This window comes from Bufo bufo, chromosome 5, assembly GCF_905171765.1.
Source record: "Bufo bufo chromosome 5, aBufBuf1.1, whole genome shotgun sequence".
NCBI classification, from domain to species: domain Eukaryota; kingdom Metazoa; phylum Chordata; class Amphibia; order Anura; family Bufonidae; genus Bufo; species Bufo bufo.
The window spans coordinates 364,430,593-364,453,326 of record NC_053393.1 but is presented as its reverse complement, the minus strand read 5'-3'; the positions used below and the strand labels follow the sequence as shown (position 1 = coordinate 364,453,326).

At 40.3% G+C, this 22,734-nt stretch overlaps 1 protein-coding gene across 1 annotated transcript in view; it reads right to left on the bottom strand.

The window, feature by feature from the left end:
- Positions 1 to 1,032: 1,032 nt before the first annotated feature.
- LOC121001944 (leukocyte elastase inhibitor-like) overlaps positions 1,033 to 22,734 on the bottom strand; it is a 38,825-nt gene continuing 17,123 nt past the window's right edge. The window contains exons 4-7 of the mRNA XM_040433218.1: positions 20,088 to 20,205; positions 9,979 to 10,121; positions 5,425 to 5,592; positions 1,033 to 1,537 (exon numbers count right to left, since the gene is read on the bottom strand). Coding sequence (XP_040289152.1) covers positions 1,142 to 1,537; positions 5,425 to 5,592; positions 9,979 to 10,121; positions 20,088 to 20,205 — 825 coding nt within the window. The 3' untranslated portion in view covers positions 1,033 to 1,141. The remainder of the gene's footprint in view (positions 1,538 to 5,424; positions 5,593 to 9,978; positions 10,122 to 20,087; positions 20,206 to 22,734) is intronic.

Here is a 22,734-nt window from a genome sequence, read left to right as displayed (position 1 = left end):
TGTTGCTCCATTTTTCTGCTGCAGCCTGCATGCATTCTACAGGGGCTGCTCTTAAGGGGTTAATTCTTAGCCCATTACGATCATGTCATGGGGGTTGGCGATGGGATGTTACTAAAGTTGCATGATGTGGGCTGTGTGGTGTCTCTGTTCTTGGCCAGTCAATCACACCCCTCATCCCATGAGCTATAATGTGGGTTCAGCTTTTGTGCTTGTATTATCACTATGCTGTTTTGTTATAGCACTGGACCTTAAAGGGAACCCGTCACCAGGATTTTGTGTATAGAGCTGAAGACATGGGTTGCTAGATGGCCGCTAGCACATCCGAAATACCCAGTCCCCATAGCTCTGTGTGCTTTTATTGTGTAAAAAATACGATTTGATACATATGCAAATTAACCTGAGATGAGTCCTGTTCCTGACTCATCTCACGTACAGGACTCATCTCAGGTAATTTTGCATATGTATGAAATCATTATTTTTTTACACAATAAAAGCACACAGAGCTATGGGAACTGGGTATTGCGGATGTGCTAGTGGCCATCTAGCAGCCCATGTCCTCAGCTCTATACACAAAATCCCGGTGACAGGTTCCTTTTAAGAAAAGACTTTCCAAAGTTAGTGTACAGGACGTCGCAATCAGTTTTAACTGTTGCACTTCTTGCCTATGGTAGCTTCAATAGCGCTTTGCCGAATTTGTATATGATTTGCTACACCCCATATATTTCTTATGTGAAAATTGCCTGTATTTCTCATGCAATTGCATGTTCTTGAGGGTCAATGGGAAAGATTCATGAAAACTGTCTAACATAAGAACACTCTACCAACTACCAATGGACTATCAACCATGGCACAGTCTTCATTTTATTATCTTTTTTATTGGACAGTTTTTATGAATCTTGTCCAATGTATTCTTATGGGTTATAACTATGGGAGCTGTCATGCTGCAAAATCTCTTCATGAAGCCCTAGTCTTGGTGAAAATGCTGACTGTCACCTCTAGTTCATTAAGTACACAGAGAAACAAGCCTTACTATAAGAAGAATAGTTCCTTTATTTTCCTTCTTCTTTGATATATGGCACAATCAAGCCTATAAAATGGAGTGCTCGTCATATTTAGGCAGCTGAGTTGTCAGTTTGCTTTTTTATGGAGTGCTGTATTTGCCAAAGAAAAGAATGTTCTTAGTGTCGTTGTGCCGAATGAAGAAGAGAAACGGGTGATCTGCATTGAATTCCTCTTTACGGGACAAGCACATCATTGCAATGCCAGCTGTGGCAGCCGCAGCCTCTGTGCCTTCTTCATTTACCTCCACAAAAGACTTGTGAATGACTTCAGATAAGAATAGATTTGGAGATCCTGATATGCCGGATAGATCTGCACGAGCTGCATCAAAAATATCCACCATTCCCAGAGCAGATAATGTTGATTTCAGCTTGTAATTTTCTTCTAATTTGAATTTTGGCAGATGCACACGTACATCAATTGGATACATGTGTTGTGTCCATTCCTGAAGTTTTTCTAAAGTAATTTCCTTTTCAAGCTGCAACAAAATTTACATATAGTGTTTAAATCCTAATTTTATTAAGCTGAGCAATGTTCACACAGGCTCATTTCAATTCCCCCTAAAAAATATTCCATATATATATATATATATATATATATATATATATACAGTACAGACCAAAAGTTTGGACACACCTTCTCATTCAAAGAGTTTTCTTTATTTTCATGACGATGAAAATTGTAGATTCATACTGAAGGCATCAAAACTATGAATTAACACATGTGGAATTATATACATAACAAACAAGTGTGAAACAACTGAAAATATGTCATATTCTAGGTTCTTCAAAGTAGCCACCTTTTGCTTTGATTACTGCTTTGCACACTCTTGGCATTCTCTTGATGAGCTTCAAGAGGTAGTCCCCTGAAATGGTTTTCACTTCACAGGTGTGCCCTGTCAGGTTTAATAAGTGGGATTTCTTGCCTTATAAATGGGGTTGGGACCATCAGTTGCGTTGAGGAGAAGTCAGGTGGATACACAGCGGATAGTCCTACTGAATAGACTGTTAGAATTTGTATTATGGCAAGAAAAAAGCAGTGGCCATCATTACTTTAAGAAATGAAGGTCAGTCAGTCAGCCGAAAAATTGTGAAAACTTTGAAAGTAAGGGCTATTTGACCATGAAGGAGAGTGATGGGGTGCTGCGCCAGATGACCTGGCCTCCACAGTCACCGGACCTGAACCCAATCGAGATGGTTTGGGGTGAGCTGGACTGCAGAGTGAAGGCAAAAGGGCCAACAAGTGCTAAGGATCTCTGGGAACTCCTTCAAGACTGTTAGAAGACCATTTCAGGGGACTACCTCTTTAAGCTCATCAAGAGAATGCCAAGAGTGTGCAAAGAAGTAATCAAAGCAAAAGGTGGCTATTTTGAAGAACCTAGAATATGACATATTTTCAGTTGTTTCACACTTGTTTGTTATGTATATAATTCCACATGTGTTAATTCATAGTTTTGAGCCTTCATAGTCATGAAAATAAAGAAAACTCTTTGAATGAGAAGGTGTGTCCAAACTTTTGGTCTGTACTGTGTATATATATATATATATATATATATTTATTAAAGTAGCAAAAAGGCAGCACTCTAAAATCTGTAAAAAATGAAGAAAATGCCTTTATTCACCCATGTGGATATGCAACATTTCAACTAGAGCCTTTCTCAAGATATATATATATATATATATATATATACTGTGGATATAAAAAGTCTACACACCCCTGCTAAAATGTCAGGCTTTTGTGGTGTACAAAAATGAGACAAAGATAAACTGTACCACTATAAACTGTACCACTCAATTGAAAAACAAACTGAAATCTTTTAGGTGGAGGGAAGAAAACAAAAAAAATTAAAATAACTGGGGATGTAGCTGTGTTCAAAATCAAGCAATTACATTCAAAATCATGTTAAATAGAAGTCAGCATACACCTGCCATAATTTAAAGTGCCTCTGATTAACCCCAAATAAAGTTCAGCTGCTCTAGTTAGTCTTTCCTGAAATTTTCTTAGTCGCATCCCACAGCAAAAGCCATGGTCCACAGAGAGCTTCCAAAGCATCAGAGGGATCTCATTGTTAAAAGGTATCAGTCAGGAGAAGGGTACAAAGAATTTCCAAGGCATTAGATATACTATGGAGCTCAGTGAAGACAGTCATCATCAAGTGGAGAAAATATGGCACAACAGTGACATTACCAAGAACTGGACGTCCCTCCAAAATTGATAAAAAGACGAGAAGAAAACTGGTCTGGGAGGCTACCAAGAGGCCTACAGCAACATTAAAGGAGCTGCAGGAATATCGGACAAGTACTGGCTGTGTGGTACATGTGACAACAATCTCCCGTATTCTTCATATGTCTGGGCTATGGGGTAGAGTGGCAAGACAAAAGCCTTTTCTTACGAAGAAAAACATCCAAGCCAGGCTACATTTTGCAAAAACACATCTGAAGTCTCCCAAAAGCATGTGGGAAAATGTGTTATGGTCTGATGAAACCAAGGTTGAACTTTTTGGCCAAGGTTGAACTTTTTGGCGCAAAAACAACACTGCACATCACCAAAAGAACACCATACCCACAGTGAAGCATGATGGTGGCAGCATCATGCTTTGGGGCTGTTTTTATTCAGCTGGAACTGAGGCTGTAGTTAAGCTAGAGGGAATTATGAACAGTTTCAAATACCCGTCAATATTGGCACAAATCTAGAAAGCTGAACATGAAGAGGAACTTCATCTTTCAGCATGACAACGACCCAAAGCATACATCCAAATCAACAAAGGAATGGCTTCACCAGAAGAAGATTAAACTTTTGGAATGGCCTAACCAGAGTCCAGACCTGAATCCGATTGAAAATCTGTGGGGTGATCTGAAGAGGGCTGTGCAGAGGAGATGCCCTCACAATCTGACAGATTTGGAGTGTTTTTGCAAAGAAGTCAAGTCAAAATGTGCCACGCTGATAGACTCATACCCAAAAAGACTGAGTGCTGTAATAAAATCAAAAGGTGCTTCAACAAAGTATTAGTTTAAGGGTGTGCACACTTATGCAGCCATATTATTTTTTTATTTATTTTTTTCTTCCCTATACCTAAAAGATTTCAGTTTGTTTTTCAATTTATTGGTACAGTTTATAGGTCACATTAAAGGTGGAAAAAGTTCTGAAATGATTTATCTTTGTCTCATTTTTTTACATCACAGAAACCTGACATTTTAACAGGGGTGTGTAGACTTTTTATATCCACTGCATATATATATATATATATATATATATATATATATATATATATAGTATAGTATATATGTAAGAAATAACTAGAATTCTAGGAAAGAATGTAGGTATATTTGTAAGGTTAACGCTATCCAAAAAACGTAGATAGACATGTTCATTTTGGACATCTTCATGAATTCTATACCGTTAACATGACAATTATACTTGTTTATGTCCAACCCTTAGGATAGGTCATCACTAGTTTTGCGGGGTCCGGCATCGGGTCATACCCCCCACCAATCAGCTGTTTGGTGTAGCTGCATGGCTGTCAGTCAGCGCAGGAGTTACACAACAACGTCAAAATTATAGTAGAGGGAACTCACTAATACAATGTCGATGGTGCAGTGTAGCTCTGGTGCTGTCTGCCTGTGATGGAGCTACACCAAACAGCTGATTGGTGGGGGATGCAGGGTGCTAGACCCCCCACCAATCAGTTAGTGATGACCTATCCTGAGCATAGGCTATTACTTAAAAATGGCTGAAAACCCCTTTAATGATAACAAATACTATAAATAAACAGAAGGGCAATGAAGTCTCTAACTGTAACCTACAGTACTGAATAAAATGTACAGAAGCTTATAATAGCCTACATCTTTCTATTTACATCAATCTCTTTAACATAACTGGTCTGACAAGTGCATTGATAGAGCGCTGCCGGTATGGCTGAATAATGCCAAAGCACAAGCAATAAATGTGTTCATGAAGACATGTAGTAGTAATGAAAGGTCAATCATTTAACTGAAGATACATTTAAAGGTGCTTTCCAGGATGAGGATATTGATGGGCAGATGAGTATGTATGTACATGGAGGAGATGGAATGAGATAGTTGTTGGCTTACGGAGCATTCGACCTACAGATATTAAAGGTGTATGAGCCCCTTACTGATAACGAGATGACTTCACTGAGTCTGCCCAGTCTACACAGCAAAGTATGCTGCAGAAAATAATTAATACCTGCCTATAATGTGTGGGCTCTGGTGGCTATTGGGAAGACTACAATATTCCAGGCATAGCCATATGAAAAAAGAAAAGTAAATAACATTTATATAACAAAAGCAGTCTAAATAATGGCAAAAAGCAATATTTTGTTCCATTATCATGAAATTAACATACCTTTTGTAAACCAGTTGTTTCGTCTTCGATATTGTCTGGTAATAGGATAATCATGCTAAGTTCGTTTCCCACATATGGGAGCTCGAGAATTCGACAACGAAGTTCCGGGATGTAGTTGAAAGGCAGCTTTTTCATCTGATACATCATTTTAACAGGTTTTTGTTCATTCTGGACATAAGAAAAATGTATTTATCTTATATTATGTTCAATTTAATCTAACTCTCATCTTAATCTTAAAGGGAACCTGTCATCAACTTTATGCTGACCTCACTGAGAGCAGCATAAATTAGTGACAGAAATGCTGATCTCAGCGGTGTGTCAATCATGAGCTAAAAGTAAGTGGTTGCTGAGAACCAGCATCATAATCACTGCAGCCCAGGCCTTGAAAAGAGTCAAATCTACCTGAGAAGAGTCATGGTTATTCATAATCTCCTGCGATCTCACCCATCTGATGATGATTGGCAGTTCTCTCCTAGAGAGAAAGGGAGAAAACTAGGTAGAAGACTGTAAGTCATCAGCAGGTGGGCAGGGATAGCAGGAATTTATGAATAACCAGGACTCTTCTCAGGTGGCCGGGACTCTTTTCCAGGCCTAGTCTGCAATGATTGTGATGTTGATTTTCGTCAACCACTTACTTTTGACTTATAAATGACAGACCGCTGAAATCAACTCACCTGTCTCTACTTTATTCTGCAGTTAGTATGGGCAGCATAAAGTTGATGACAAGTTCCCTTTAGGGCTGTATTACACTGACTGATATTTGGGACAATAATCACTAACGAGAGTTTGCATCATTTTGCAGTGTAAGGCTACTTTCACACTAGCGTTAATATTTTACGGTATTAAGATCTGTCATAGGGTCTCAATACCGGAAAAAAACTCTTCTGTTTTGTCCCAATTCATTGTCAATAGGGACAAAACGTAACTGAACAGAATGGAATGCTCCAAAATGCGTTCTGTTCTCATACCGGAGAACATGCTGCGGTTTGCTTTTCGTCCTGGGATACGGAGCAAGACTCTGACACAACAAAAAATGGATCTGTCCCCCCTTGACTTTCAATGGAGTTCATGACAGATCCGTCTTGGGAATGTTTTGCTGAACACTGCTGGATCCAGCAAAAATGCTAGTGTGAATGTAGCCTAATACTGCCATCAATTGCCCGATGAATGAGCAAACGTTCGTTCTTCGGGCAATTCTGATTTTTAAGCGTACTTAAAAATCATTGTTTGCCGGTGGCAGATCGTGCTGTGTAATAGTGATCTGCAGCCGCCAAACCACTAGACAATATGGAGACAAGCGATGGCATAGCAATCATTCCTCCCCATGCTGCGGAGGAGATCGCCGCATGTAATAGAGATTGGAGTGCCAGCTGTGCAATATAGCTAGCATCCCCAAATAGTGGCACGGGCACAGCTTCTGAGCTGGAGCCATCACAGTGCCATAATAGTACATTGCTGAGGTCTAACTACCTGCTTCTAGTCAGTGTTCCCTTTAGGTTGCATGCGCCCTGTTTAGACAGCAAAATCTGCCGCTGGCAAACGATGATTTAGGTGTCCGCACGAACAAGCATTTTGGCATTTCAGGTAAATGGCAGCACCTTTACACAAGCAGATTATTGCTAACGAGTGTTTGTACGAATGCTCGTTAGCGATAATCTTCCCAAGCATCGGGAAGTGTAAAGGGCCCTTTAATTGTACAGTAAAAGGCAACTCAGTCTATGTGCGGGACGGCTTCTCTGTTTGCTGTACTGGCACATGGCTTATTTGCAGTATGGAGTTGGACTCCAGTGCATCCACTGTCATGTAGTGTCCATCCATACAACCTCTTCCTCAATTTGGCCAGAACTTCCAGAACTGTAGGAAGAGGAAGAAATACATGCTTGATCAATATTGGAAGCAACCAGCATGTTAGAAAGCAAGCTTGTTGTATTTCACCCCTTTCTGCTCTTTCTTTGCCTCCTCCCTGTGTGTTACTGCTTTATCCCCATCTTCCCACTACCTGGTGCTGTTTATTGTACCTGGAGCTGGAGCCCACTAGCTGTATCACTCCCTGTATCATTACTTGCATTGGAATACATAGTTGTGTGTTGCCCCTTTAAATGGGTTGTACCATGTCAACAATGTATCTTCTGTCCACAGCATAAGACATAACTGTCTAATCGGCAGTAGTCCAACTGATGGGACCCCCACCGACCACTAGAATTGGAGTCTGCGTTCCCCATTTGAATGAAGTGTCAGACAAGCATGTGTGTTCGCCACTCCATTCAGCCCTGTGGAGCTTCCAGAGATAGCCAAGTGCTTGTATGCGTCTATCTCTGGCAGTCCCATAGAACAGAATGGAGTTGTGGACACACATGCGTGTCTGATGCCTAATTCAAACAAAGAACATGGGCCCCAGTGATCGGACCACCAGTGATCAGACATTTATCCCCTATCCTGTGCATAAGCTGTTGGTATAGAACAACCCTTTAACTGTTTCTGCCCCTCTCCCCTGTAGTCTGGTTGTTGGTCTGTGTCCCTCTCCCTCCTTGGAGTAAGTGAAGAATAAAGTGGTTTACATTATATGGTAAGCAGAGTAACCGTTTTATCTTGTCTTATTTACTATGCTAGATTTGCCCTGTTAGGTTTCCATACCTTTGATGGAGCATTGCCCATAACGTCCCTCTTCAAGGACTGATTACTGACAGAAAAGAACATTCCTTGCTGTCATTGGCCCATGTAAAAGGCCGGCAGACGTCTACCAGCAATAATGTAAATAAACAGCCATATGAACTATCCAATCATTCAGACAGCTGTTTTTTCAGCCAATTATCTGATCTAAATGCTATATAGTAAGTCGCAACTCATTACCTGCCCTTGTAAAAGGACCCTATAGATTATAAATTTGGCCTGAGTTAGCCTTTTACACATGTATTGTTTTAGGATAGAACCTCATCCAATGTACTTCCATTAGCAAATCCAAATTTATTGTATGAAATAAAATCCAAGTTCAGGCGTCATGGACAAACACCAATCTGATGTGTTTCAACTCTTTACCGAGTCTTAATCTATGATTAATCTATTTTCCAGGCATCTTCCAGAGTGTGGGAGAGCTGCATAGACTTTATCTGCTTATGTCTTATAGATATCTTAAGGCCCTATTACACCTGCAGCGTTTGTATGAACGCTCATTAGCTATGATCTGGCAGTGTAATACTCCCGCCAATTACCCACTGAACGAGCAAACACTGGTTCATCGAATAAATGGAGTCTTACATATTGTTTAAAAATAATCATTTGCCGGCTGCAGATCGTGCCGTGTAATCAGCACTCCGCTGCTGGCAAACATTGATTCTGTATGGAGACAAGTGATGACATTAGTGATAACTTGTCCCCATACTGAGGAGGAGATCGCTGCATGTAATAGCAGCGGTCTCCTCTGCTAACGAGCAGGCGATTGCCGGGAAGGAATGCTTTCCTCCTGAGAATCGCCTGCAGAATCTCTAGGTGTAATAGGTCCCTAACAGACTCTACTTACATGCTACAGTCATTGTGATTTACAGACAAATTTGTATTCACATCAGATCATTTTTCAGAAAATTTTCAGATACAGTATCTGTACATGAAAAGATGCTCCACAGCCCTAAGGCCACTCTCACATGGTCAGTATTTGTAGGCCAAAACCAGGAGGAATCCTGTAGAGCGAAAGTATAATAGAAAGCTGGGTGTCTTTTCTGTGTTTTGACCCAGCCCTGGTTTAGGTCTACAAATAAGGGCACAAAATACTCACCAAACATTGACCACGTGAAAGTGGCCTAAGGGTGCCTTCACATGCTGCAGATTTTGTTGCAGAAATTTCTATAACTGAAAATCACTTCCATTCATCTGATTGGCTTTTCATTTTCACAGGGCCATTATTGGGATCGCTTTGAACAAACCAGTAATACCCTCCTAGGTGGATGATCTATACACTTCTACTGTTCAAACTTTTTTTTTTTAGTTCTACACATACAGAAAATGACTACATAGTTGTACTTGCAGGATTGTGCAGCATCTTGAGGATGTGTAAAAACTAAAATAAAAATATATACCCAAAGAAAAGTTGTGCATTTTTTGGAACAAAATAGTTAAAGGGGTTGTCTCACTTCTCACTAGTTAAAGGGGTTGTCTCACTTTAGCAAATGGCATTTATCATGTAGATAAAGTTAATACAAGCCACTTATAATGTATTGTGATTGTCCATATTGCTTCGTTTGCTGGCTGGATTCATTTTTCCATCACATTATACATTGCTCGTTTCCATGGTTACAGCCACCCTGCAGTCCATCAGCGGTGGTCATGCTTGCACACTTTAGGAAAAAGCGTTGGCCTCTCTGGTGGAAACGAGCAGAGTATAATGCGATGGAAAAACGGATCCAGCCAGCAAACGAAGCAATATGGACAATGAAGTGACTGCTGAAGTGAGACAACCCTTTTAACTTATCAATAGAATACATTTTCTTTACTTATTTTTTTGTTGACATTTTAACAATTTATATGCAAAAAAGAATTCATAGAATTCATTTAAAATGTTACCTTATTTAATCTAAATGGTGCTTCCGTTGTATGCTCAGGGTTAAATTTCTCAGCCCAGTCACCTTTAAAATATATGGCATTCACTACCACTAATTTGGTTGTTCCATCTACGGATCCCTGAGATAGTACTTCTGGAATTTTTCCTATAAAACACAGTAAATTGGGTAGTTAACAGAAAGCTATCCTATAATATCATGACCTAGGCCTGTTTCACACGGTCAGTATTTGTAAGCCAAACAGGAGTGGAACCTACAGAGAAAAGGTGCAATATAAATATTTGTGCTTCTTCTGTGTGGTACCGATGCAAAATTACTGACCAAATACTGACCGTGTGAAAGAGGCCTCAAAAGGTGTTTTCTGGGAATATTAACTATCAGCATGCCACCTGAAAGATTCATACTTACCTGCTCCCCAACGCTGCAGTCCTGCACTCTGGCTCTCGTTCCCCCATCTTCAAGTCCACAGCTTGTTTTCTTCAGACCAGGGTATGGTCATGGGCACATGTGTCACCGCAGGCAGTAGTAAATGAAGAAATCCGTGGCACACCAAAGTGGATTCGATGCAATTTAATAATTAGTTGATGTTCTACATCATTTCATATTCCATATATTCATATATATAATCAATACATCCGGATAGGAGCAAATTACAGTTGTATAGCGTGTCCCAACGTTTCGGCCATATGTCTGGCCTTTGTCAAGGGATCTGTAGTTATTAGCTGTGGAGACATCCGGTCGAGGTCTCCACAGCTAATAACTACAGATCCCTTGACAAAGGCCAGACATATGGCCGAAACGTTGGGACACGCTATACAACTGTAATTTGCTCCTATCCGGATGTATTGATTATATATATGAATATATGAAATATGAAATGATGTAGAACATCAACTAATTATTAAATTGCATCGAATCCACTTTGGTGTGCCACGGATTTCTTCATTTACTACGTGACGATCCCTCGTCCTCCGTGGGCACCCTTTACCTAATAGGGTGTGCGGATCTCATTACCTCCTATACCGCAGGCAGTAGTGACCTATGTTGAGTTGATGCAGGCTAGGGACCTTCCCTTGATAGTTAATATTCCCAGAAAAGGGTTTGTCCACTCTTATAAATAAAACACATTTCTAGCAAAATGAAAAATTATTATTTAAATAATTATTTCTTATTTCAGTTTATGTTATTCAAATTTGTGTTTAAATTTATCAGCATTTTCAAGATCTTAGCTTGCTACTCTTACTAAATGTTTTATTAATTAATTATATGAGAGGGTTTGATGATCAATATCCACAATATCAAACCATCCTGCTAAAAATATGTTCCCAAATTGACTGCACCATCGAGAATGTAGAACCATTGTTTTTTATAATGCTATTACATGTTTCTTTGCTATGATTTGTGTCATATTTGATACTGTGGATGCTCATGTATAGACTTAGGACACATTTATTAATTTATATTAGATGCCGGTTTTAATAAAGCCCTAAACTGGCAGTGGATCAGCCCAAGTTATGAAGAGGCGCAGGCATCTCCATAACTTCAGCGCATCCAGCACCAGTTCTAAATGTAAGACCGCTTCTGAGCGGTCTTACATTTAGACCTTTTTCTACGCCTAAAACAGGCATAGAAAATGGTGAATGAGACGGACCTACCGGTCCTTCCCCGCCTGCACCATGCCCACAATGGAATGGCGTCAGCGGGGCGAAGTCGCAGATAGCAGTGCAACTAACCTAATTTAGGCGTATTTCAGCATAGTAAATGACCCCTTAATTTGTACTGGAACTGTTGAGTACCAAACCTCTTATTTAAAAGGAACTTGTCACCATGAAAATGTGAATTAATCTGTGGGCAGAATGATTAAGAGCAGGAGGAGCTGAGCAGATTGATATATAGTTTTATTGCGAAATATTCTGTAAAACTTGTATTTCATTCATTTAAACTCCTGCTCATTCTGGGCTTTGAAGTCCAGGAGGCGGTCCTACAGTATCAGTGACTGACAGCTATCTCTGTACACACAGTCATAGAGGTAGGGCTGTCAGTCACAGATAGGACCGCCTCCTTGATGTCAAAGCCCAGAATGTGCAGAGATATAAATAAATAAAATACAAGTGTTACTGATCTTTTTCTATAAAACTACAGTATATATCAATCTGCTCAGCTCCTCCTGCTACATTCAACATGACAGGTTCCCATAAACCCTCCCGAAAAATGTCACTTGTCTGAATGTAAATCTAGTATCCACACAACTCTGGTAACTAAAGTTAACCTGTAAGTGACATAACTAACATCCCTTAACCCCTTAGGGACTTAGGAAGTACCGGTACGCCTTGTTTGCCGAGTCCTTAAGGATCCAGGACGTACCGGTACGTCCTAACTTTAAAACGGCATTGCGGCGTGGCGGGGGTTAATCGCAACAGGATGTCCGCTGAAATCATTCAGCGGGCATCCTGTCACAACGCCGGGGGGGGGGTCATGTAACCCGCCCCGCATCGGCGATCGCCGCAAACCGCAGGTCAATTCAGACCTGCGGTTTTACCTTATCCGACGGGCGGCGGTGCCATCGGGTCCCCATGCGGCTGTAGGGCGGACCCGATGTCCAGCTCGATTAAAATGTTACCTTTATTTTTCAGTGCAGATTAAAAGGGTGATGCGTGCACCAATTTAATTTACACCCGCACCTTTCACAAGGAAACTGCGGGCAATACAATTCTGCATGCGGCATCTTGCCATCCTCCTCATGTTGCTAAAAATATTCCTAAGGGTGAGTTTATTCGCATTAGACGTAACTGCACTCAGGACGCAACATGCCGCATGGAGATGCGCTCTGCGGCCGCTCGCCTCTCCATCAGACAATATTCCCAGCATGGTCTGGAACACGCCCAGAAGCAGGCCCTGTCCATACCTAGACAGACATTATTATTTACTCACCACAATCGCACACGTCGCCCTGAAAACACAAATCAGACACGGCATTCTCGTCTGCCTGTTTTTGTCACTGCTTGTCCTGAAAGGTGGCATCTTGTGCTCAGCCCGCAGAGCGCCCACGCTGGGTAATAGACTCTGCCCCTCTTTATTCACTGAGGGGGCACAAGCCTCTCCAGTTTGGTTGCGGTTTCTCGGTAGTTATAAATGTGGACATAAAATTTGCACATGTTGCTCCTATATGCGACCTGGCAAGGAAGTCTTTTCCTATGCCATCAATCAATTTTTCCATCAAACAATACATTAATTGTAACACCACTCATGTGGTATATTGTATTTCATGTACCCTCTGTTCCCTCCAGTACATTGGCTGCACCACTAATGGCCTCAAGGTTAGACTACGCAGGCACATCTCTGACATCCCTTATTCACATGCCAGAGATGTATCTGCAGTCAGCCTGCATTTTTCAGTGGTGCATGGCGGTGACACAGAGGGTTTAATTGTGCAAGGCTTGGAGAGGGTTAATCCACCATCAAGGGGTGGTAATCATAAAAAGAAGCTTTTGAACCGTGAGTCGTTCTGAATCTTTAACCACTTCCCATCTGGGCCCTTTGCCCCCTTCCTGACCAGGCCAAGTTTTGCAAAACTGACATATCTCACTTTATGTGGTAATAACTTTGGAACGCCTTTATTTATCCAAGTCATTCAGAGATTGTTTTCTCGTGACACATTGTACTTCATGATAGTCATAAATTTGAGTCAAAATATTTCACCTTTATTTATGAAAAAATCCCAAATTTACCCCAAAATTTGAAAAATTCGCAATTTTCTAAATTTCAATTTCTCTGCTTTCAAAACAGAAAGTGATACCTCATAAAATAGTTATTATTTAACATTTCCCATATGTCTACTTTATGTTGGCATCATTTTGGAAATGTCATTTTATTTTTTTAGGACGTTAGAAGGCTTAGAAGTTTAGAAGCAATTCTTCAAATTTGTAAGAAAATTGCCAAAACCCACTTTATAAGGACCAGTTCAGGTCTGAAGTCACTTTGTGGGGCCTACATAGTGGATACCCCCATAAATGACCCCATTGTAGAAACTACACCCCTCAAGGTATTCAAAACCGATTTTACAAACTTTGTTAACCCTTTAGGCGTTCCACAAGAATTAAAGGAAAATGGAGATCAAATTTTAAAATTTCACTTTTTTGGCAGATTTTCCATTTTAATCAATTTTTTTATTTAACACATCGATGGTTAACAGCCAAACAAAACTCAATATTTATTACCCAGATTCTGCGGTTTACAGAAACACCCCACATGTGGTCGTAAACTGCTGTATGGGCACACGGCAGGGCGCAGAAGGAAAGGAACTCCACATGGTTTTTAGATGCCATGTCCCATTTGAAGCCCCCTGATGCACCCTTACAGTAGAAACTCCCAAGAAGTGACCCCATTTTGGAAACTAGGGGATAAGGTGCCAGTTTTATTAGTACTATTTTTGGGTACATATGATTTTTTGATCATTCATTATAACACTTTATGGGGCAAGGTGACCAAAAAATTGGTTGTTTTAGCACAGTTTCTATTTATTTATTTTTACAGCGTTCACCTGAGGGGTTCAGTCAAGTGACATTTTTATAGAGCAGATTGTTACGGACGTGGCGATACCTAATATGTATACTTTTTCTCATTTATTAAAGTTTTACACAATAATAGCATTTTTGAAACCAAAAAATTATGTTTTAATGTGTCCATGTTCTGAGAGCTATAGTTTTTTTATTTTTTGAGAGATTTTCTTATGTAGGGGCTCATTTTTTGCGGGATGAGGTGACGGTTTTATTGGTACTATTTTGTGGGACATACGCGTTTTTGATCACTTGGTGTTGCACCTTTTGTGATGCAAGGTGACAAAAATTGCTTGTTTTGACACAGTTTTTTTTATTTATTTTTTACGGTGTTCACCCGAGGGGTTAGGTCATGTGATATTTTTATAGAGCTGGTTTTTACGGACGCGGCAATACCTAATATGTATACTTTTTTTTATTTGTTTCACTTTAACACAATAATAGCATTTTTGAAACCAAAAAAATGATGTTTTAGTGTCTCCATGTTCTAAGAGCTATAGTTTTTTTATTTTTTGAGAGATTTTCTTATGTAGGGGCTCATTTTTTGCGGGATGAGGTGACGGTTTTATTGGTACCATTTTGTGGGACATACGCGTTTTTGATCACTTGGTGTTGCACCTTTTGTGATGCAAGGTGACAAAAATTGCTTGTTTTGACAGTTTTTTTTATTTATTTTTTACGGTGTTCACCCGAGGGGTTAGGTCATGTGATATTTTTATAGAGCTGGTTTTTACGGACGCGGCAATACTAAATATGTCTATTTTATTTTATTTTTTCTATTTTTATTTTTATTTTTTATTCCTTACTTGGGATTTTTTTTTTTTTTTTTACATGTGAACCTTTTTTTTATTTTATTTTTTCAACACTTTATTTTATTTTTATTTTATTTTACACTTTTCGTCCCCCATAAGGTCATACAAGACCTCTGGGGGACATTTACTTCACTTTTTTTTTTTTTTTTCACAGTTGATTTCTCCTGTAACTGGGGCTGAGATAGTAGCCCCAGTTACAGGACAAATGCACCCCTAGAGAGGCTGTACAGCAGCAATCCAGCGCTGTACAGCCTCAGTGCAGGGCTGATCGAGGTCTCTGAGAGACCTCACACAGCTCCTGCACTCTCCGGTCCCGGCGGTCACATGACCGCCGGGCCGGAACAGGAAGCGCACAGCGCTTCCTGCTCTGCAGACACAGCGCTCGGTGAGCGCTGTGTCTGCAGCGATCGTGAAGGCAGGGACACCTGGGCACTGTCCCTGCCTTATCTCTGGGTTGCCCTGCTGTCACTGACAGCGGGCAACCCGATCAGCAGCTGCACGATTAGCGTGCAGCTGCTATTTCTGACAGGACGTTTTAAAACGTGCTGTCAGAAATAGACGTCCACCCATAGGACGTTTATATCCTATGGGCGGACGTGAGGCGGTTAAAATGGGGTCCACCATACCAAATGGACTTAATCGGAAACACGATTTGATGCTACATTATTGATTTTTTGATCCATAAGCCATGTGTGTTCTTTTGTTTTTATTCACCATGCCTTTCAGCATGTGTTGTCAATTTCATTTCAGGAGGAGCTTGTAGTTAGAGCGTCCACCTGTTTCTAGGTGGAGGCGCTATATATTCAACCTCCTCCTCAGTATGTGTATGTCATGAGGAAGGATCGCTATTGTCCTTGATCCGAAACATGTTGACTGGAGTGTAACTGGCTTTTAATCGGCACTGAAAAATAAAGGTAACATTTTAATCGAGCTGGACTTCTTTTTCTCCTTTACTTAAGTTACGCTGTGGTTCCCAGCATGGTCCGTGCTTGGTGCAACAGGGTTTGAGCACGCCTGCCTTTTTCTTTTTGCCTACCTAGGGGGGACCCGATGGTATGGAAGGCAGCGCAATGCATTCCTGAGGCATCGCCGCTGCCTTCCTGTGACGTGCTTGTGAGATCCAGCCCCCTGGATCTCACAGGCCAGAAGCTGTATGAGTAATACACACAGTATTACTCATACAGCCAATGAATTCCAATACAGAAGTATTGGAATGCATTGTAAAGGGGATTAGACCCCCAAAAGTTCAAGTCCCAAAGTGGGACAAAAAATAAAGTGAAAAAAAAGTTGAAAAAATTAAGTTTTCCCCCAAAAAATTAAAAGTTTCAAGTAAAAATAAACAAAAACGTCATTTTCCCCAAATAAAGTTTAAAAAAATTGGTAAAGAATAGGGGAAAAAAAAAGTGTATACATATTAGGTATCGCCGTGTCCGTATCGACCGGCTCTATAAACATATCACATGACCTAACCCCTCAGATGAACACCGTAAAAAATAAAAACTGTGCTAAATAAACAATTTTTTTGTCAACTTACATCACAAAAAGTACAACAGCAAGCGATCAAAAAGGCAGTTGCACACCAAAATAGTACCACTCTAACCGTCACCTCATCCCGCAAAAAATTAGCCCCCACCTGAGACAATCGCCCAAAAAATAAAAAAACTATGGCTCAAAATATGGAGACACTAAAACATCATTTTTTTTTTGTTTTAAAAAAGCTGCTATTGTGTAAAACTTACATAAATAAAAAGAAAAGTGTACATATTAGGTATCGCCACGTCCGTATCAACCGTCTCTATGAAAATATCACATGACCTAACCCCTCAGATGAACACTGTAAATAAAAAATAAAAACTGTGCTAAATAAACCATTTTTTGTCACCTCACATCGCAAAAAGTGTAATAACAAGCGATCAAAAAGTCACACGCACCCCAAAATAGTGCCAATAAAACCGTCATCTCATCCGACAAAAATCATACCCTACCCAAGGTAATCACCCAAAAAGTGAAAAAATTATGGCTCTCAGACTATGGAAACACTAAAACATGATTTTTTTGCTTCAAAAATGAAATCATTGTGTAAAACTTACATTAAAAAAAAAGTATACATATTAGGTATCGCAGCGTCCGTGACAACCTGGTATATAAAAATATCACATGATCTAACCTGTCAGACGAATGTTATAAATAACAAAAAATAAAAACGGTGCCAAAACAGCTATTTCTTGTTACATTGCCTCACAAAAAATGTAATATAGAGCAACCAAAATTCATATGTACCCTAAACTAGTACCAGCAATACTGCCACCCTATCCCGTAGTTTCTAAAATGGGGTCACTTTTTGGGAGTTTCTACTCTAGGGGTGCATCAGGGGGGCTTCAAATGGCACATGGTATAAAAAAAAACAGTCCAGCAAAACCTGCCTTCCAAAAACCGTATGACATTCCTTTCCTTCTGCGCCCTGCCGTGTGCCCGTACAGCTGTTTACGACCACATATGGGGTGTTTCTGTAAACTACAGAATCAGGGCCATAAATATTGAGTTTGGTTTGGCTGTTAACCCTTGCTCTGTAACTGGAAAAAAAATTATTAAAATGGAAAATCTGCCAAAAAAGTGAAATTTTGAAATTGTATCTCTATTTTCCATTAATTCTTGTGGAACACCTAAAGGGTTAACGACGTTTGTAAAATCATTTTTGAATACCTCGAGGGGTGTAGTTTCTTAGATGGGGTCACTTTTATGAAGTTTCTACTCTAGGGGTGCATCAGGGGGGCTTCAAACGGGACATGGTGTAAAAAAAACCAGTCAAGCAAAACCTGCCTTCCAAAAACCGTATGGCATTCCTTTCCTTCTGCGCCCTGCCGTGTTCCCGTACAGCTGTTTAAGACCACATATGGAGTGTCTTTCTGTAAACTACATTATCAGGGCCAAAAATAATTGTTGTTTTCTAACCATTTTGGGGTACATACAGTGTATTAATTAACTTTTATCATTTTATTTTTATCGGGAAGATAAAACAAACAGCAATCAATGTTAACAATTGTGGGATTTATTTTTACAGTGTTTTCTGTGTGGCATAAATAAGGCTACTTTCACACTAGCGGCAGCCTTCTCTGGCAGGCTGTTCTGGCAGGTGAACTGCCTGCCGGATCCGTGCTGCCGCTAGTGCACACGTGCCGCAGAAGGTCCGCTCTGGCATCATTGTCTATAATGGGGGCGGGCCGGAGTTCCGGCGGCAGCACGGCAAACATGCCGATAGACGGCCGGAATAAAACTACGACATGTATCTCTAAGCTTTAAAACAAAACCAGAATCACCTGCTTTCACTGTCAGCTACTGTCATTCCTGACCAGATTTTTAAAAGCTATATCTCCCAATGTAGAGGCGATAATGCTGATTTTGTTTTAATGCTGAGATCAACAGCTTTCAAAGAAGACCAGGCCTATATGTCTATGTTCTAAAGAGCCTGAAATATGAAGGCTTAACCCTTTAATGACAGGACATTTTCCATTTTTTCATTGTCTTTTTTTGCTCCTAGCCTTCCCAAAGCCATAACTTTTTTATTTTTCCATTCACATAGCTGGGACGTTTTTTTGCGGGATAAGTTGTACTTTCTATTGGCACTATTTACCGTTGCACACAATGTAGTGGAAATCCATATGGGGTGGAATTATAAAAATAATTCTGCCACAACTTTATATGTTTTGTTTTTACAGTGTATTTTTATGCAGTAAAACTGACCTATTACTTTCATTCTCTAGGTCAGTATGAATACAACAATACCACATATTTATAGTTATAGTTTTAATGCTGAGGATAAGGATAAGGATATATTTTTAGATTTTATAGTATGGGCGATACCCATGATGTTTATTTTTTTGGCTGGTTTATGTATTTTTATTTTTGGGAAAGGGGGAGATGATTTTAATTTTTATATTTTATTATACTTTTAAAAACTTTTTTTTTGCACTTTTTTTTATAGTTCCCCTAGAGAACTATTACAAGCAATTATTAGATTGCTTCTCTCATAGACTCCAATTAATTAGCACTGTGTACACTGTGTACTGGCTGTGTCTAGTTGCTGCAGTACTGATCCCATTCATTTAGGATAGGTCCTCAATATGAAATCCCGGAAACCCTCTTTACAGGTATTGTTCATCCTGCCTTGTGACAATTGCCCTAGCTTTACTGATATGGGGAATGTTTTACTGCAACACACTGAACATGACAATATTAAGTAACTATGCCATGCCCTACTAAAATATCCACTCCTCCCAAACTGCTTTGCCACTGCCTGGCCCTGTCAATCAAAGCAGCCAGGGAGGGGCTGGCCACAGATAGGAGTGCAGTGAGAGCAATGGTGACGTCCTCATTGCACCAAACGCCTAATTTGCACATTAGGAAAAAGTATTATAACTTGAGAACGGATCCTCAGATCAACCAAAGAAAATTAGCTTTTTAATCAGGTGAACGACAACTATATGCCTATGCAAACAGTTTGCTAGGGAGGTCACTGGTAACGGGTCCCATTTCAATATGACAGGTTTGTTTTAACAATGTTCTAGCACAGTGTTGCATTCATGCCATGTTTTGAGGGTAACGAGGACCCTGCCCAGTACTAGAAAGGCATGCTGGGTAAAGTGGTCAATAGGTATTTCATTTTCAAGGTTTGATGTACGAATGCTTCCCAACCTGAAAATATTAACCTGACATTAGATACGAAATAAAATATGTAACATACTGACCTTTTGTCTGTTCTGAAACCCATTTATTGATTTCATTTCTAGCAGCTTCATAGGCAGATATAAAGTCAACTGTGCCCAATTTAGCTTGGTATAAACTCTGGATAGATGATAAGAATTCCTGCCAAAAACATAACATTTAACGTTATTTTTGCCACTATTTCTGGGTCATTATCCTTATGGCACTATTTCTGTGAGCGCTGTGTAATGCTATTCCTATGAACAATGGCGTAACTAGAACTGACTGAGCCCCACAGCAAATATTTGAAAGCACAACCCCCAATTCACATTTAACCCCCACTTCTGTGGCTAGTCAAGATCGCTCTCTCAGATGAGTCCCGGCAGCCGCTCTGTCCTTTTCCTACAGTGTCACTGTATTTAATGTCATGGAAAAATACTGTTGAGGGGGCCCTAACAATAAAATCTTTTAGTCCTACTCCTGTAGGGGCCCCTTGTGAGTTTTGAGCCCCAAAGCAGCTGCTTCCCCTATAGCTACCCCTTGCCTATGAATGCTGTGGCAGCACTATATAAGTATGAGAATATAGTTTGGAGATGTGGCTTTTAGTTTCAGGGGCTTTGTTACAGCTGGGTTTTTAAATATATATTACTGTACAAATATACAGTATATTTATTTGTGGTCCCCATTAATATGTAGAATATTATTTTACAGGAAGTCTGTCACCTCATTTTCACTTATTAAAGGGAACCTTTTATGTTGAACATGGTATTTGAGCTGCAGGCACCATTTTATAGAGCGGGAGGAGCTGAGCAGATTGGTATATAGTTTTATGGGAAAAGATTCAGTATAACTATAAGGAATTTAAATTCCTGCTCATTCTGGGCTTTGAAGTCAGGGAGGCGGTCCTGATTCTAACTATGACTACTGCCTGATTTAATATACTCCAATGTTAGATCAATGTAATGGCAATGCATGAACATCATTTATAATACATATATAAATGTATACAGTATACCAATACCAATCAGGGACGGACAGCCTTTCCTCTGACTGTACATACATAGACAGCTGTCAATCACAGATAGGACCGCCTCCTTGACTTCAAAGCCCAGAATGAGCAGGAATTTTAAAGAATAAATTACAAGTTTTACTGAATCTTTTATCATAAAACTACATATATGCTCAGCTCCTCCTGCTCTATAACATATTACCTGCAGATTGCTCTGCATTTTCATGTTGACAGGTTACCTTTAAGCTTCTGGCAGTGTTCTACCTTTATTAGCATTTGTGTGAGCTGCTTGCAGCATGAAATGATCTTTATTTGTTATGTAAATTCGGCTCAAAGTGCCCAAGCCCTCCTTTCCTAAACGTTCATAGTTCCTCCCCTCTCCGCTCTAAAATCCTTTAGCCCCCCTGCAACTTAATTCATACTGTCTGATGCTTAGCCATAAAAAACACTGCTGTGTCTGCTAGTGCGCATGCACAGTAAAGCAGGACATGGTAGGTCTGCTGGAAGAACAAGAGGAGCTATAAATAGCTATAAATAGTGGTGATGTACCATGTGATTGGAGCATGTGATCTGACGTCACCAAAGGTCTTTTAGCCCACAACTCATCAGTAAACTCAACTCAAAGGTCCTTTAGCCCACAACTCAAGTAAAGAAGAGACCGGGAACTTCGAGATCAAGAGGAGAAGGTGAGTTAATGAGTTTATTTTTTTAACCCCTCCAGCCCTATTGTACTATGCATTCTGTATTCAGAATGCTATTATTTTCCCTTATAACCATGTTATAAGGGAAAGTAATACAGTTTATAGACTGTCACCTAGCAACCATGCGTGAAAATCGCACCGCATCCGCACTTGTTTGCGGATGCTTGCGATTTTCACGCAACCCCATTCACTTCTATGGGGCCTGCGTTGCGTGAAAAACACAGAATATAGAGCATGCTGCGATTTTCATGCAACGCATAAGTGATGCGTGAAAATCATCGCTCATCTGAACAGCCCCATAGAAATGAATGGGTCCAGATTCAGTGCGGGTGCAATGCGTTCACCTACCGCATTGCACCCGCGCGGAAATCTCGCCCGTGTGAACGCAGCCTTAGGGACCCATCTGCGGAAGCCACCTTGACGCCTGGTAGATGGGCCCGACATGTATGTGCGTTAAGAGCTTCCATTACTTATTTATATTCGGTATTGTACCACTTTTATCTAGAATGACCCCCATTTCTTAGCTCTATTGTTTGTATATATAATGGTGTGCAGCCATTTTGTTTTTTGTATTATGTTTGCTTCATGGATATGCACCTGTGATTCTGAAGGTTCTAGTCTAAATTTTCTTGCACGGTGTGCAGCCATTTTGTTTTTTGTTTCTATCCTCAGGATAGGTCATCAATATCAGATCTGCAGGGGTCCGACACCCAGCACCCCCGCCAATCAGCTGTATGAGGAGACGGCGCACGCAGTGCTGTTGCCTTTCTTTCTTCCTGTCCGCTGCTGCGGTCTATGGTCTTTGCCATAGACAGCAGCAGCGGTAACAGGAAGAGAGAAAGGAGACGGCACATGCGCACTGCACGGACAGTCTCTTCATACAGCTGACTGGGGGAGTGCCAGGTGTTGGACCCCTGCAGATCTGATATTGATGACCTATCCTGAGGATAGGTCATCAATATTATAAAGCCCAGACAACCC